Source organism: Pelophylax lessonae (assembly GCF_965119305.1).
Source record: "Pelophylax lessonae genome assembly, chromosome: 1".
Classification (NCBI taxonomy): Eukaryota; Metazoa; Chordata; class Amphibia; order Anura; family Ranidae; genus Pelophylax; species Pelophylax lessonae.
Window position 1 is genome coordinate 456,438,325 of NC_138768.1, and position 16,957 is coordinate 456,455,281.

General features: G+C 42.5%; 1 protein-coding gene across 1 annotated transcript in view; it reads left to right on the plus strand.

The window, feature by feature from the left end:
* Nucleotides 1-16,957, plus strand: part of SIN3B (SIN3 transcription regulator family member B) — a 131,561-nt gene that overhangs the window by 61,773 nt on the left and 52,831 nt on the right. The window contains exons 9-12 of the mRNA XM_082260991.1: nt 3,507-3,625; nt 4,157-4,367; nt 5,356-5,472; nt 13,608-13,846. Of these exons, the coding sequence (XP_082117117.1) occupies nt 3,507-3,625; nt 4,157-4,367; nt 5,356-5,472; nt 13,608-13,846 (686 nt within the window). The remainder of the gene's footprint in view (nt 1-3,506; nt 3,626-4,156; nt 4,368-5,355; nt 5,473-13,607; nt 13,847-16,957) is intronic.

Sequence of the window (16,957 nt, forward strand, 5' to 3'; positions counted from 1 at the left end):
AGAAAAGGCTGTGTTTGCTTGCAACCCATATGCACCTCTCATAAAGAAAAGTTGCATTTGAAGAAAGAAATGGAAAGCAGGTCCAACACAGCCTCTAAACTGTCATGCACACTACTTTACTTTATTGAAGTCATTGGGAATCTGCTGACCTGTGTTTGATGTGAATCTGAACTTAACTTTTCTGCCTTGTCTGCTGTGTACATTCCAGGTGTAGACAATTGGCAGACAGACTTCTCACCCGACAGCACCTGGTTGCGGAGGAGTGGTCCTGAAACCCAAAGGCGTTCCGTGACCTGTGTCGCATGTTGGCGATGCTGAATATGGACCTCTTGGCCCCCAGGTTCAACAACAAACCGGACAGGTTTGTTTCCAGATACAGGGATTCTCTAGCAGAAGCAGTGTATGCTCTGGTGGCACAGTGGGATCAGTACACCTTGATGTATGCTTTTCCTCCCCTCAGAATTCTTACTCATGCTTAGCAGGATAAAGGTTGATGGCTTTCCAATTATCCTCATTGCTTTGGCCTAGCCCAGGCAAATATGGTACACCAAGCTTGTAGGACTACTGGGCTCTTCAGATTGTTGGGAGTTTTTATCTCAAGGACTGAATTACTATCTTGCTTCTCGGTCACTTGCTTTGATGGCATGGCTGTTGAAGCTCACGCTTTGAGAGACAAGGAAATCTCTGAATCTGTGATTCTTATGATGCTAAAGGTTAGGCATGCTACTTCCTGTAAGATCTATTACTACACTTGGTTGTAAAATCTATAATTACAATACGTTGGAGTGTCAAAGCTTCTACTCTAGGAGTTTCTCCATGGGCTGAATCCTTTCCTTCCCACGGCTGGGCCCGAACCTGCGTTTGTCTCTCAAGACAAAATGGCATCAAGAGTTGGGTTTCTACCCTTTCTTTTCTGTTTCAGAAATGGTTGGCCTCTCAATTCTTAAACAAAAGCTGTGCATAGGGAGTCTTCCGCATAACTTCCCCTGTAACTCGGTGATATCTGTAGCCCTCACCACTGTAATTATCTGAACTAGAAGCCTCATCCTGCAAGGAACCCTTTCTAGTTTCGCATAGGGGCACAGTGGTGTTGAAGCCCAGAACATTCTTTTTGCCTAAGGTACTTTCTGCCTTTCACCTCAGCCAGGACATAGTTCTTCCATTCTTCTGTCCAGCTGCAGTTCACCAAAAGAAAATTTTACTCTGTTGTCTGGATGTGGTTTGGGCTGTGAGAGTCTATAAGCCATTGCTTATTTTAGGAATACTAATTTACCTTTTTTTCCTATTCAGGATGGTCCCTGTAATGGTACACCAGCTACTAATTCCACCATTTCTAGGGGGCTCAGGCAGACAGTTATCCAAACTTATGGTCTCAAGAATAGGTTCCACCCATCCCTGTTAAGGTGCACTCTACTAAATCTGTAAGTGCTTCTTGGGCTTTTCAGCATCAATCAATTGTTTTTTAGATGTGCAAGGCTGCCACCCGGTCTTCTGTTCGTACGTTCTCAAAGTTGTTCTAGTCTAGAAACTGCTTATTCTGCCCTTGAGTGCTATGCTTTAAGGCTTATTCTGCTCTTGTACCACTCTTTAAATGGGCTTAAGCCCCACACCAGTTGACCTTGCTGTCCTCTCAGGATCCTTATCCTTCAATCCATTTTATTATGGTAATGCACTAGGTCAGTGCACCCTCTCTTTGTTCTTCTCAAAGTTGTACCAGGTGGATGTTGCAGCCATTTCTGATGCCATCTTTGGGCATAAGGTCATTCAGGAATCTCCTTGTTGTTGAGTTGCAGGCAGTCTCCAGTTGTTCTCGTTGTTTTTTCTTGGGCTTGTCTAGTTCTCAGCCGGACTGTTTTTGGATGTCCCCAATGTGAAATACATCCTGTGTCTCTGAATGGATGAGAAAGCTAATAGCATTTTTCTTAACTTACTGTAAAATCTTTTTTTCTGAGTCCATTGATGGACACAGGTACCAACCTTATGTGTTTAGAATTATGTTAGAACAGATTTATAAAAATTGAGGCATGCTGGTAGTAAGAGGTTATCCTGGGCTTTTTGTTTCCCTCAATGAACTCTAAGAAAGTGATTTTAGAGTAAGTACAAAAATCCTATTTATCTTTTAGGTGGTTGGACACTAATACTTTTATTTCAGAGTGTGTGAAGATTTCCTGGGTGGAGTTGCAAAGGTCCTCCACTGTTTGTTGTACCCCAAGGCTGACATCCGTTTTTGTTTATTACCAAACACTGGACTACTGGTCTACCTTTAGGATTTGCCGTTCTAATGTCAGGTTTGTTAAAGGAGGATATTTCATCCGTCAGTTTGGTTTTTATCATTTTGATCTCATTTCTTACATTTTATTTTTGTTCTTTACTTCCAGTCGCTCCTTCTTTTCCTCCCAGGCTACAAAATGGTAACCCTTGACCTTACCCTCTATTTGACCTGCTGTCTCAGGTCCTCCTCTGTAACTGCCTGTGGTTTTCCCCTATTTCCCAGAGTCAGGAATAAGATATACTACAGGAGGAAAAGAAGCGCTCAAATATTTGATGTTGTAAACACTTTCTTGGGAGTTGGCTGTCTTTTGGTACTTTTTAAACAGGCTACAGTCATCTTTTTATCCCCCTGTCTCCTAATCAAAGCCTGCTATACTGTGATTGTGTTTGATCTCCCTTCACAATGCAGTTCTTAGCTAGCTTAATGATTTAAAATAATAGATTCCCTGGCTAAAAATTTGGCAACAGTTAAAGTGAAACTAAACCCACCAATTTAATAGTTTTACAAAACAGTTAAATTCAGGGCATCCTTTGAATGATAGCTGTTAGTTGCTAGTGTGCCTGTGTTAGCTCTCAGGAGAACTGTATAGCGATTAAATGGTGTCATGGCTGATCACATGTTCAGGTCAAAGAGAGACATACATAGCAGCTTCCTTGGCTGTAAAGGATGGGAGGGTTTACTTCTGTTCTAAGCAGAGGAGCCGTGATTGCACTGAGAGACCCCTCCAGTGGAAAAACTACAAATGCTACCGTTAATAAAAAGCAGAAAATTCAGCACTTTGAATGGATGTAGAGAAGATGAGGCTGCAAATAAGCAGGCACCCCTCTCTCTCTATCTCTATCTATCTCTCTATCTATCTCTCTCTCTATCTATCTCTCTATCTCTATCTCTATCTCTATCTCTATCTCTCTATCTCTCTCTCTCTCACCCCTGTCAGTGTTAAATGGTTTGTCTCAACCATCTAACTGCTATATCTGCAGAACAGCCTGTTCTGTTGAAAAACAGGCTTACTGGCAGGATTAAAAGTGAAAATAAAGGAAAGAGACTGAAAAGGAAAACTAATGCCGCTACCACATGTAAGAAGTGGTAAGCAGAAAGATGATAAATATTTGCTAAATATTACAGTGAGCATGTTTTTATATGTTTGAGTTCTGTGCTATTCATGATTGTTGCATGTGACTTATTGCCCAATTTCCTTTTGTAATGGTACGCCATTGTTGTTTTATATTTTAAGGTGCGCCGAGTACTAAAAAGCCAGGAAGTCTATGAGAATTTTTTGCGATGCATTGCACTATTTAACCAGGAGTTGGTATCTGGTTCAGAGCTGCTGCAGCTGGTTACACCTTTCTTGGGGTATGTGAGATAAGGATATGCTATTTTTTTCCCTTATTGTCCCCTCTACTCAAAATGTGCAATAATGTATGAAATTGTGTAAATTTTGTATATTTTATATTGTGTATAGCAATGCTGAGATACAAAGTACAGTGGGGCAGCTAAGCGGTGATTAGCACTTCCACCTAGCGGCACTAGGGTCGCCAGTTCGAATCCCAACCACGACATTACCTGACTGGAGTTTGCATGTTCTCCCTGTGCCTGTGTGGGCTTCCTCTGGGTACTCTGGTTTCCTCCCATACGCTGAAGACACTGGTAGGTTAATTGGATCCTGTCTCAAGCGGCCCCAATATGTGTATGTAAGTTAGGGACCTTTTGATTGTACAACTTTTTCTGCGGTTCCTATTGTTTCTCTCTATTAGCCAGAACAGCAGTAATAATATGAAGCGGTTATGCTTCTATAAATCAGAGCTTCAGTGTGTGCGATTGTACCAGTTTTCTAAGCCTGGTGTGCTCAGTTTATATATTATGTGTTTATTTATTTTTTTACAGGAAGTTCCCTGAGCTCTTTGCTCAGTTTAAATCTTTTTTGGGTGTTAAAGAGCTTTCTTTTGCCCCACCGGTAACCAGTGACCGCTCTAATGAAGGAATAGGGAGAGAAATTGATTACGCCTCTTGTAAACGCATTGGTTCTAGCTACAGAGCGCTTCCCAAGACTTATCAGCAGCCGAAATGCAGTGGAAGGACTGCTGTCTGCAAAGAGGTAGGTGCATCCAAAATAATGGGAACTGTAAGTGAACTGTCGTGAGTCATTCTAATTTTAGAAAGACATGCTAGTCAATTCACTATGCATCTTCATATTACAGAACAAAATTCTGCTTACCATTGGGTATGTTGACTTCACCATCCCATACATTTTTTACTATGTTTCAATGTCAGCACTATAGTTAGATTGATTGATCTCTGCAGGCAAGACAAATTTTTTGTGAAAATGTAACTTGTTCCGTTTCTTTGTCCAAAGTAATGGCAGTATCAGTTGTAGTAGCGCTTCCCCCTCCCAGGAACTGCCCCTCTCTGATGCCTTTCACTCCAATGAGCTTAATCATAGAGATGAAGGTGGCCTTTTATATAGTGGAATCCTTGAAAAACAATACTAAAAACTGCCATAGTATTCTAAAAGGGACACACATGTTGTGTTATCTCCTCTCATGAAAACATACCCATAGGAAAGAAATGAAGCGGCCTCCAGTTTATTGCAGTTACAGAATTTGGAGCAGGGATGAGCTTCCTGGGCAGTGCCCAACATGTCCTTTGATAAAAAGTAAAAGTACTCACCTTACGTGCCATAATCTGGAAATTTGCCTATGTGTGGATGAATTCACTTAGCCTTCTTCCAGGATCCTTGGAATGACAAGGAGCCTAAATCTTGTGGGAAGTTGCTTCTGCACAGAGCTGTAGTGACTTCTCACACAATTTGGGCTTTTTAGCAGGATCCTAGAAGAAGGCGTAATTTTCCTCCTTCCCTAGACAAGCTGACCACATCTTGGCGTGTAAGAGAAATATTTTTACTTTTTTCTTGTTTCTGATTTTCACTTAAAAAAAAAAAAATGCACCTACAGTATTTACAAAAACAGCATTTATGATATTTCTGAGGGCTAGCATTTTTTACATGTTTTACAGGCTGCTTTATTTTCTTTTGCTTTCTCTTTCATACTACGGTCATAATTTAGCAATTTTTGTATTTGTTGCAGGTATTAAATGACACTTGGGTGTCCTTTCCTGCATGGTCAGAGGACTCTACTTTTGTTAGTTCTAAGAAGACCCCATATGAAGAGCAGCTTCACCGTTGTGAAGATGAGAGGTTTGAGGTGGGCAATACTCTCACATTTCTGAATGAAGAAAACAGAAATGCATTCCCTATGCTGGTGGATTACAGTATTGTAAATAACTTACTGATTTTTAACCACTTGACAACCTGAGCCATTTTCATTTTTTTTAGGGATTGACCTATTCAGCGCTCCATTTCATTATAATTACTACTTTAAAATACGATGATATATAGGAAGACCTATACTGCTGTTTGATGTTTTTGGGTTTACATTTTTTAATATATTTTATAATATAAGATATAAGCCATAAAAGTTAAAAGTGTATAAGGTTAAAGTAGTTTATAAGGGCTAATTGGTTATAACAAGGGTTCAATAATAAAAACAACAATATAAGGTAAAAAAAAAACTTTAGCTTTAATAACATGACATAGGAGTACTATGTGCTACCTAGATGCGAAAAGGAGTTTAGAACTCCACCTGCTGGCTGGGTGGAAGGGCAATAATATGCAATATTTCACATTTAGCTTCCTAAAGAAATAAAAATAAATATTTCTCTTTCGTTCGGACACAGCGATCCATAAATCATAACTACTGGGTTATATTGCCTCCTCCGGGAGTAGGACTAGGCAGAACAAACAACACCTGGCTACACTTACGCGCCATCCTGAGCTGATATATAACCCCCCTCTCTGCTCTAGGTAATCCGTTTTTAATCTGTCTAGTCAGGAGTAAGGACCTAGTCTCCCTGTTGGGATCTCTGGTCCTAGCAATTTTTTCTCCTTCCTTACATCTTTTTTTATGTTTTTCTCTTGAGAGATCTAGAATCAACTGCTGGCCTGGGGGACTAGCTGGATTATCTAGATCCATTGCCCCCCCCCCCGCCCAGCCAGCGAGCGTGTGCAGACCGCAGCTATGCGCTAGGTCAGGCGCGACATAGCCTCATGGACGGAGGCTGACCCATGAGTTAAACGTCTCGCAGGATTGCATACGACCGGGCGTGGGTCTGGATCGCAGTGGTCCCTTGGTCGACAGCTCCCGTACTTGTGGCGAGGATTCTGTCTGGAGGCTCCTGTGTCCTAGTTTCGTGCTCTTATGTTTAGCCTTGGGTTATTTTCCCCACCCCTCATTTTTCATTTGGCACTGCTTTTGGGTGTCCTACTAGTTATGATTTATGGAGCGCTGTGTCCATCGATTAATGAAAGAGAAAATGGGATTTTTGTACTTACCATAAAATCCATTTCTCTGAGTTCATTGACAGACACAGCACCCATCCATCTATGGAGTTCTGATACTTCTAATACTGCTTGCTACTAAACTGATTACCTAGAGTAGAGAGGGGGTTTATATACCAGCTGAGGACGGCCCATGGGCGTGGCCAGGTGTTTTTTGTTCTGCCTAGTCCAACTCCTGGAGGAGGCAATATAACCCAGTAGTTATGATTTATGGAGCGCTGTGTCAGTCGATAAACTCGGAGAAATGGATTTTACGGTAAGTAAAAAAATCCCATTATTTTTTTAACATTTTTAGTCCTGTCAATTACAACTAACTTATCTTTATATATATATATATATATATATATATATATGCATTCCCTTCCTTTATTTTTTTGTGTGATCATGTTTTGCTGTGCTATATTATCTTTTCTAATATAATGACACAGTACTAACTCTTGGTTTATTTAATGTTAAAGGGCTATAAGACTCTGTAATTATGATTTATATAAAACAGCCCTTAACTTATTCTACATAAACACACACAAACTATAAGTGTATTAAAAGTGTGCTGCAAGTAGTGCTAAAAAAAAAAATATATATATATATATATATATATATATAAAGGCAATATGGTAAAAAAAAAATTCATATACTAATTGGTTTCCCCCAACAAAATATATGTAAACAAATTTAGTTCTTTTAAAAAGTGATTGTAGTGCAAAATCGACTTATATGAACTTCAGTCCTCTTCATAAAATAATGCATGCAAAGGTACTCCACTCTGTCACCAGCAGTGTGCCCAATCTCCACCTTCTATATGCAGGAAATGAAATATTAAGGCATGTATGATAACTAATCCTGTATAACCAGGCAATCCAGATCCCAGGTTACAATAACAATCTGCCCATAGCGAAAAAGCTCACATCATGAATCCCAGAAAAGGAGTATATAGTGTAGTCATTTATTCTATTAAAATTGGCAAATACAAACCATGTGGAATACAATGAGCACAAAACAGCACGGACTCTCTCCAGTGGCTGCCGATCCGGCTTTTGAACCCGGCGACGTTATGTCGGCACATAAAGGCCCCTCCCCAAAAGTTTTGAGTGGACGCACGTCCTCAAGGGATCCGCCCATGGCTGACTTACATGTGCTCATCCAAAAATAGCCTGCTAGCACAGAAGATTTACATTGGTTGGCGCCATGTTGTTGTAGTCTGCCCATATGTAAACAACAACTCCATTTTATCATGGGTCATCCTAAAATACTAAAACATATGGCAAGGCACCATACTACTGAAGACCAATGTTTATATCGCAATTACTGCATTACAAACAGTAAGTATAAATAAGCCAATTAATAAAAGATAAAATTGCTAAAAATAGTATCTTGAAAAAAGATAACAAAAATGAGCAAGCAAACTGAATAAAAATTATTATAAAAATATTTTAAAAAAAAAACATTCTAAAATTGTTGGAATTGTTAACTTTTGTTTTATATGCTTATTATTTTTTTAATACTACTTTAATTTTAAAAAAAAAAAGTAAAAGAAATCCAGGTTATATCAAAAACCATACATATGATACAAAAACCCCAAATGCGAATTTCAATAATGGAATTGGCTATTATCAATTAGGCAGTTAATGTCAATCTTGAGACCCCAGAACTCAAAGTGCCCACCTCATGAATCCACTTGGTTTCAAGCATGGACACTGTCCTCTGTTTGTTGCACACTCTCCTGTGTGGGTGAATTTTATCAATTGCAGCACTTTGGGAATCTTTATATGCACTATTTGTTAGTGGACTGAAGTTCATATATGTCCATTTTGGGGCTAACTTTTTCATATATTTTGTTGGGTGAAACCCCTTAGTATATGAATTGTTTTTACCATATTGCCTATATATATATATATATATATATATATATATATATATATATATATATAATTTATATATTTTTTTTTTTTTCTATATAATTTTTGGCACTACTTTCAGCACCCTATTAAAGCACTTAAAGTTTGTGTTTATGTATAAAGGAGGAGGAGAGATTAATGTAGAGCCCTGCCAAAATCAGAAGTTGCCATCTGCACACACCGTGACATGACCAGGAATACGTCAGACTGGGGAAGCTTCTAAACCATCCTACAATTCCCAAACCCGATTATTTTTTTTTTTTTTTTGCAAGCTGCAAGAGAAACACATAATGAGCTAGTATGCATCGCATACTAGCTCATTATGAAATACTTACCTTAGAACGAGCCCCCGCCGTGCCATCCGCTCACCTGTATGACGGGCGACATGTCTAGTCGCTCGTCTTCCAGGATCGCGGCATCCGGCCATCTGATTGGCCGTAGCCGGGGTGACGTCACTCCTGCGCACGGAGCTCTGAAGGAAAGGCACGAGCGGCCGTTCCTTCAGAGCGCATGCGCCAGTGACGTCACTGGCTGCAAGTAAGATAAATATCTCCTAAACGGTACATGTTTAGGAGATATTTACAGTACCTATAGGTAAGCCTTATCATAGGCTTACCTATAGGTACAAGTTACAGAGGAGGGTTTACTTCCTCTTTAAGTAGGCAGTCAGATGTTCCATCCACTTCACATCTCGCATCTTAGAATGCAATTCTACCAAAGAGGGGGGCTCCTGTTTCTTCCATTTAAGAGCAACCAAGCACCTGTGCAAGGAGTTTTTTTTTTTTTTTTTTTTTTTTTAAACTATAGGAAAGGAATGAAGTGGAAGGCCCAGGGGGAAGGTTTTGGGATTGAAAAGCACCAGGATCCAAAGATGAAATGGAGTAGGGAGTGAACCATCCGCCTATAAGGGAGGATCAGTGAGCAAGACCAATAGATGTGATACAACGTGCCTGGGGCTTTTTCGCGGCTCCAGCAATGGCGGCTGGCAGAGGGATATATGGAATGGAGCAGGTCTGCTGCTTGGTACCAGTGAGAGAGAATTTTGTACTGATTTTCTTTGTATAAGGTACAGATAGAGCTCTTGGATGCCTGTGACCAAATAGGTTGCCACGTTTTCAGAGGCAGCTCCTTCCCCAAGACCGGCTCCCATTTTCGCATATAGGCATGCCGCAGCACAGGGCAACATAAGGTCAGTAATGAGAAGCTGATAAATACTGGAAATCATGCTCTTAGAGGATAGGCCTTCTAAACTAATAGTCTCAAACCCTGTCAGGTTAGAAAATTGGAGGTTGGTCGTAAAGGGCTGTGCGAGTGACCAGGCTGTGCGACTGTGAGTGTTGTGCGACTGACCGGGGCTGTGCGACTGTGAGTGTTGTGCGACTGACCAGGCTGTGAGATTGTGAGTGTGTGCGACTGTGAGTGTCAAGTGAGTGTAGCGGAGTACCAGAGGGTGTACATCTTGTGATATGTATGCTTTCCTCGATCATGCGATCGAGGGCGAGTACAAATGCGCAAAATGTAAGCACGTTGCTTCCCTGGAAGCTCAGGTCCTGAATCTAGGGAAGCAGCTGGCAACACTGAGCCGAATGTCCATACCGAAGGAGAGCTGGGATTGTACCCATCAGGCGCAGGCAGGGGCCTGCACAGAGGTGGGCGGAGTATTGGAGGTGCAGGCATCAGAGCAGAGTAGAGGGGTGATAGTTAGGAGGGGTAGAAGGGGACAAGGCAAAGAGGCCGGTCCTGGGCTGGAGCACCCCAATAAATGCGCCCCGTTGCGTGATGTTGGGGAAACCAGTCAGGGACCAGCATTGCTGGAGCAGAGCGACGCCCCTAGCTGCCAGGGGAAGAACTCCTCTAGTGAGGCCGGGAGAAAGGGAAAGGAAACACAGGTGCTGGTGGTAGGGGACTCAATCATTAGAAGGACAAGACAGTGCAATCTGTCACAAAGACCGTGAGCGCCGAACAGTCTGTTTACCGGGTACTCGGGTTCGGCACATCGTGAATGGGGTGGACCGATTACTGGGTGGGGCTGGGAAAGACCCAGCTGTCATGGTACACGTGGGTACCAATGGCATAGGCAGAGGAAGATGGAGAGTCCTAAACGATTTCAGGGACTTAGGAGCTAAGTTGAGGACTAGGACCTCCAAGGTAGTATTTTTAGAAATACTATCCGTACCTCGAGCCACACCAGAGAGGCAGCGGGAGATTAGGGAAGTTAATAAGTGGCTGAGGAGCTGGTGTAGTAAGGGTTTTGGGTTCCTGCAGAACTGGGCCGGCTTCTCAGTCGGCCACCGGCTCTTTGTTAGGGAAGGATTGCACCTAAATGGGGAGGGTGCAGCCGTACTGGGTGAGAGGATGGCCATAAAGTTGGAGGGGCTTTTAAATTAGGTGATGGGGGGAGGGTACGGATGTAGAATTAGCCAGTGGAAAGCAAGATTCAGAGGGCACAAATGGGGACATTAGCGGTAGGGTATTCAGAGCTCCTAAACCCGAGGTGGGTATGGGGAAAAATCACAAGAGCATCCTAAAAACATCAAATGAGGATATATGTAACCGGTCAAAATTGCAAGGTTTGTATACCAATGCCAGAAGCCTGGCCAACAAGATGGGAGAGCTGGAGCTGCTGATGTTTGAAGAGGACTTAGATTTTGTGGGGATAACAGAGACGTGGTTCGACAGCTCTCATGACTGGATGGCGACCATTCAGGGGTGTTCCCTTTATCGCAGAGATAGAGAAGGTAAAAAAGGGGGAGGGGTATGTCTGTATATTAAGAACAGTGTACAGGTAAATATGAGGGATGATATTAATAATGTAGCTACAGAAAAATAAGGGTAAATTGAGATACGGTAGCCACTAAATTCCAGCTCCAGGACCATTTGTCGCAGCCCCTAGGATATTTTCACGGTCACGGAAATGTGATTGTGGTTTTGATACGAAGAGTTGGAAAGCTACCAAGGAATGTGACTCCTACCGTCCGATCTCGCTAAAGAATGTTGACGCAAAGTGGCCGCTTAGTTTGAAGCCTTGCTTAATATGCTTTATAGAGGAGGTGTCCCGGCTAGAGAGGTAGGCACAGTCATGTCACTTCCAGGGAAATTTTTTTGTATATCCTCTCATCTCCTAGATTACACATCTTTGTCAAAGACCCCCAATAGTCCTTTGGTTCAGTCTGTCTTTACAAGATTTTTTTAAATTGGAGAGTGGCTTCCTCTGGGCTCGATATGGAATGAAGTACGTACACCAACTGTTTCAGGATGGGAAGATATCCACTTTTGGGCAGTTGTGTACAAACTTTGGGATACCCTGGTTTTGGCATTTCAAATGCGCACAGCTACGTCATGCAGCCATAGCACAGTTTGGGTGTAGGGTTGTTCAACTCCAAAATACCCACTTGGAAGTGATTTTACTTGATCCTTATTTTTCTAAGCAGGTCTTCAGATACTATACAGTTTTGGGCACGGGGGACTCAAAACTAATAGAGGAAGTGCCCATTGGGTAGCTGTTGCACTGGAGTTATTGGATGTACTGTGGAAGGAGGTGTTAGATACTTACTCACCACTGTTATTGCCTCTATGGATCGGATGATCCAATTACGATTTTTACATCAAGTGTACTATACTCCTGTACGTTTTATTTTGCATGCATAAGAAGGACTCTGCATTATATCATAAATGTCAGTTGAGCGAGGGTACTTTCCTTCACATGGTGTGCGAATGTTCCAAGGTAGGGCTCTTGTGGTCTATGGTTAATGAGTTAATCGTAGAGAAGTTTGGTCCCAACAATGTATTGCACTTCCTTGCTATGTCTATTAGGAGTTATTGAAGATGAGGATATAGATGCTGCTACAAAACTATTCCGTAGATTTATTTTCTTCTCTGTTGGTAAGCTCATAGCAAGGAGGGTGGATATATATGGAAAACCTGTCTTTGGGATGTGGTTAAAGATAGTTAATGCAGATATTCTGCTTTATCGGATGACCTACGAAGCCAGGGGAGCCCCTAAAAAATTCAGGAAGATTTGGTTCCGATGGGTGGATTCCACAGGCAGTTTAGAGGGAGAGGTGAATATTTGAAGGTCTCTGAGAGGGGACAAATTGGGATACTTAATTTTGTGATTTGTTTATTGTGGGTATGCTTTTGCACACTTGACAGACCTTGGGCAGAGGAGGATGGTGTGTTTTTGTTTTATGTTTTATCGTTAAGGTCGCAGGCTTCTTTTTTGTTTTTTGGAGGCGGTGGGATAAAAAGGCTTAGAAGGCTTTGCGGTACTCTGCTGCTCTCACAAATTATGTTTTGATAAATGCATACTGAGTTTTGGGTATCAGTGTACTCGTACGGATCTTTTTATGTACTGTTGTTCAATTGTATGTAAGTGTATGTTTGATAATAAAAAAAAAAAAAAACGTAATGTTTAGTTCGCCTTCCAATGTTTACATTCTTCCTGCATGTGTGAGTAGGTGGCCAGATAAACCAGGATATAATTTTGAAGGTTTACCCCACCCCAGTGTTCCTTAGAGCTTCAAAAAGGGTTAATGTTTTAGTAAACTCCCCTCTGTGACTTTTGCCTATAGGCAAGCTTACAATAAAGCTTACCTGTAGGTAAAATGAACATCTCCTAAACGTGCATTAGGCCTTAGGAGTTGTTCTCTTGTTTGACAGCCGGTGATGTCACCGGCGCATTCCCTATGAAGGAACGGCATACTCATGCTGTTCCTTCAGAGCTCTGTGCCGTGGCCGTTACTCCTTCGGGCCTGTACAGTTATCGCAGATCAGCTATCCCCCGGTCAAAGCTTGCAAACCTGGAAGGAAGACCACGTGAAGTTGGAAGCTTCTTCCTAAAGTTTACTACCGCGTTACCAACTTGAAGGTCATGGTGAATGGATCCCCAAATGTATTTTTTTCTTGTATCTACTTGCAACTTAATTTGTTCAACAGCATAGGCTCTGACATTTTTGTTTGAAAATAACACACAGCATGCAGAAATTCCACTTTAGGGTTATTTGCCACAGTCGAGGTTTACTTTTTTATTTATTTTTTATTTTGTCAGCTTGATGTTGTATTAGAAACCAATTTAGCAACAATCCGTGTCCTGGAGAGTGTTCAAAAGAAACTTTCTCGCATGTCTGCAGAAGATCAGGAAAAGTTTCGGCTAGATGACTGCTTGGGTGGAACATCTGAAGTCATCCAGCGTCGAGCCATCTACCGAATATATGGGGACAAAGCTCCAGATATCATAGAAAGCCTCAAGAAAAATCCTGTCACTGCAGTACCTGTAGTGTTAAAGAGGTAAGAGCACAAAATGGGACAAAGCAAGTCGTAGGAGGGTGAGCAACGTTGGGAATAAATAGACAAAAATATTAATAATTTTGCCGGGAAAACAACTTGGCAATTAAAATAAACCAGATGTCCCTTTCCTCTCTATTCTCATTGGGTGTATATATTTCTTTTCATGCACACTGCACTATAAGTATTGCTTGCTTTTGTTGTGGAATGATAGTGGCAGATATGGTGCTTGCATTATCACAGAAAACTGTAACCTTCTCTGATTTTCATGCTCTACAGCAGTGTTTCTTAACCTTTTTTTAGTCAAGGCATCCTTAAAAATTATAGACCATCTCAAGGCACCCTCCAAAATTATGGTCTTGAGGCGCCCCATTCTAAAATGTACAAACTATTCTGATAGTTTTACATAATGCAGCAACATCAATAGACGTAGGACACTCAACGTTAAAGATCATTTATTCTTTCAAAGCAAATACACTTTTGCAAACTGGGACAAATATTCAAATTTTTCTTTTCTCCCTCAGTTTATTTCCATCACTTGGCTAATAAGACCCCAAAGCTGATGGAGAAAGGCAAGAGAAGGTCAAACAATGATATGTAGGCAACTGACATCCTCCTTATGAATTGATGATGTTATTGGTCATTAGAAGGTTGGCAGCTAGTTCCAATGATGTACATTGAAAACCTGTGGCTTTGTGTAACTAGAGTTTCATACACCCACTGGCTTGTATACAGCATTGGGGCAATTTTTAGGCATTTTTTTTGCCAAGGCACCCCTGGTTGAAAAGGGCTGCTCTACAGTGTCTAGAGTTTGGAATTTATAGAGGTGTATAGTGGAATATAAAAAAAACATCCTTTGAGAATGAAGAGTGTAGCCATACCAACCAGTAAGTACACTGCTTAGATATGCACTTTTTACTGCAGTGGCATGTAGACTGCAATCTCTGAACAAACAGTCTAACGTTGGCGCAGAAGACTGTAACCAGAAAAATGTTATGACTATAAAGGTTGGAAAAACCTTGCCAGGTATGATAATCTTTTTCTGCCACGTACAAAAGATAGTGTCAGAGTGTTACATGCACATTGAGGATTGATGGATCTGCCCTTTCACATGTCAGTTTGAGCTGATAAAGTTTTCTTAACACACTTTAAGACCCTTAGTAGTTATTGAGCATATTTTAAATTTTACTGTGTGCCTTAAAATTGCTGGTGCGTGCCATTGTTGGTAATATACTGGTGCCCAGTGTTAATTTTTACGTCTAATTTCTATTTCGTTTTTGCCATAGTCTTTTGATTAACCACTTGCCTATCAGGCACTTTTACCCCCTTCCTGCAAAGGCCAATTTTGGGCATGCACTGATGGGCCTGCACTGATGGGGCTGCACTGATGGGGCTGCACTGGTGGGGCTGCGCTGATGGGCGCAGATGGGGCTGCGCTGATGGGGCTGCGCTGATGGGCGCAGATGGGGCGGTGCTAATGGCCGTTGATGGGGCTGCACTGATGGGCGCTGATGAGGCTGCACTGATGGGCGCTGATGAGGCTGCACTGATGGGCCCGGATGAGGCTGCACTGATGGGCCCTGATGAGGCTGCACTGATGGGCCCTGATGAGGCTAGGCTGATGGGGTGGCGCTGATGGGGCTGCACAGATAGACAGCTCTGGTGAGGCTGCGCTGATGGAGCTAGGCTGATGGGGCGGCTCTGATGGAGCTAGGCTGATGGGGCTGCGCTGATTGCCGCTGATGGGGCTGCGCTGATTGCCGCTGATGGGGCTGCGCTGATTGCCGCTGATGGGGCTGCGCTGATTGCCGCTGATGGGGCTGCGCTGATTGCCCTGCGCTGATGGGGCTGCGCTGATGGGGCTGCACTGATGGGCGCTGATGGGGCTGCACTGATGGGCGCTGATGGGGCAGACCTGGTGGGCTGTACTGCTGGGCACTGATTGGCAGCAGTGGTGGGTACTGTTGGAACTGCATTGATAATCGGTGTCCATGTCCCTTTTACAAAAGCCAGTTATTGTTTCTCTTCGCCTCTCCTCGCACTGTTTGTGGGAAAGGAGTGACAATGACCGGCTTCTGTTTTACATCCGTGATCAGCTGTGATTGGACACAGTTGATCACAGCAGCAGGCGCAATCATGGCACACCATCATATGACGGTGTCCCAGAACTAGCTGGCCACACTGTAGTCGACATTCAGCTATAGAGCAGTCGGCAAGTGGATAAAATGCCATTTAAATTTTAGTCGCATTTTAGTCATCTGAATTGTTTTAGTCATGTTTTAATCGAGTAAAATCTCCAGTACATTTTAGTTAACTAAAATCTCCAGTACCCATCTGGACTTCCGCTTTCCTGTGAGCTCTGCCTGTCTGTCAAAGCCCCAGCCCCTTTGACTCTATTGTCAAGCTGTATTGGCTGAGAAACGCAGGCTCCCTCTGTCTGCCTTCTGCCTGAGATTTCTGCAAACCACAGAAGAGGGACTCCCCTGTGGGATTGGAGTCTGTCTGGATGTGACGTGAGTGTTTCCCCTCCTAGCAAGGTAGCAGTGCTTAGCAATGTGAAAAAAAGCCCCTCCATACCAGTTCTCTGCCCTGTGCAATTCACTCCCATTTACTACCATATCCCCTCTTGCAGGTCACCTCCCCATCCCCAAAGTACAGTGCCCTGAAAAAGTATTCACACCCCTTGAAATTTTCAATATTTTTGTAATGTTAAGACCAAAAATGTAAAACATTTATTTTATTGGGCTTTTATGTGAGAAACCAACACAAGGTGGCACATAATTGTGAAGTGGAAGTGCATAAAGTTTTTCGTAACCCTATCCCACGCCTTAACCGTGACCCCCATAGAGCCAGTCGGTGCTCTATTGCTTTGCAGTCCCTGAAAGAGTAAATGATGTAGTCCTTCATATGAGCACACCAGAGCCGCCTCAAACACAGTGGCCACATCTCCATCATCCTTGGTTGACTAATAGTTGTCATGTGGACAGACTCTCCCACCTGAGCTGTGGATCTCGGCAGCTCCTCTAGAGTTACCAACGGGCCTTTTGGCTGCTTCTCTGATTATGCTCTCCTTGCCCGGCCTGTCAGTTTAGGTGGATGACTTGGTAGGTTTGC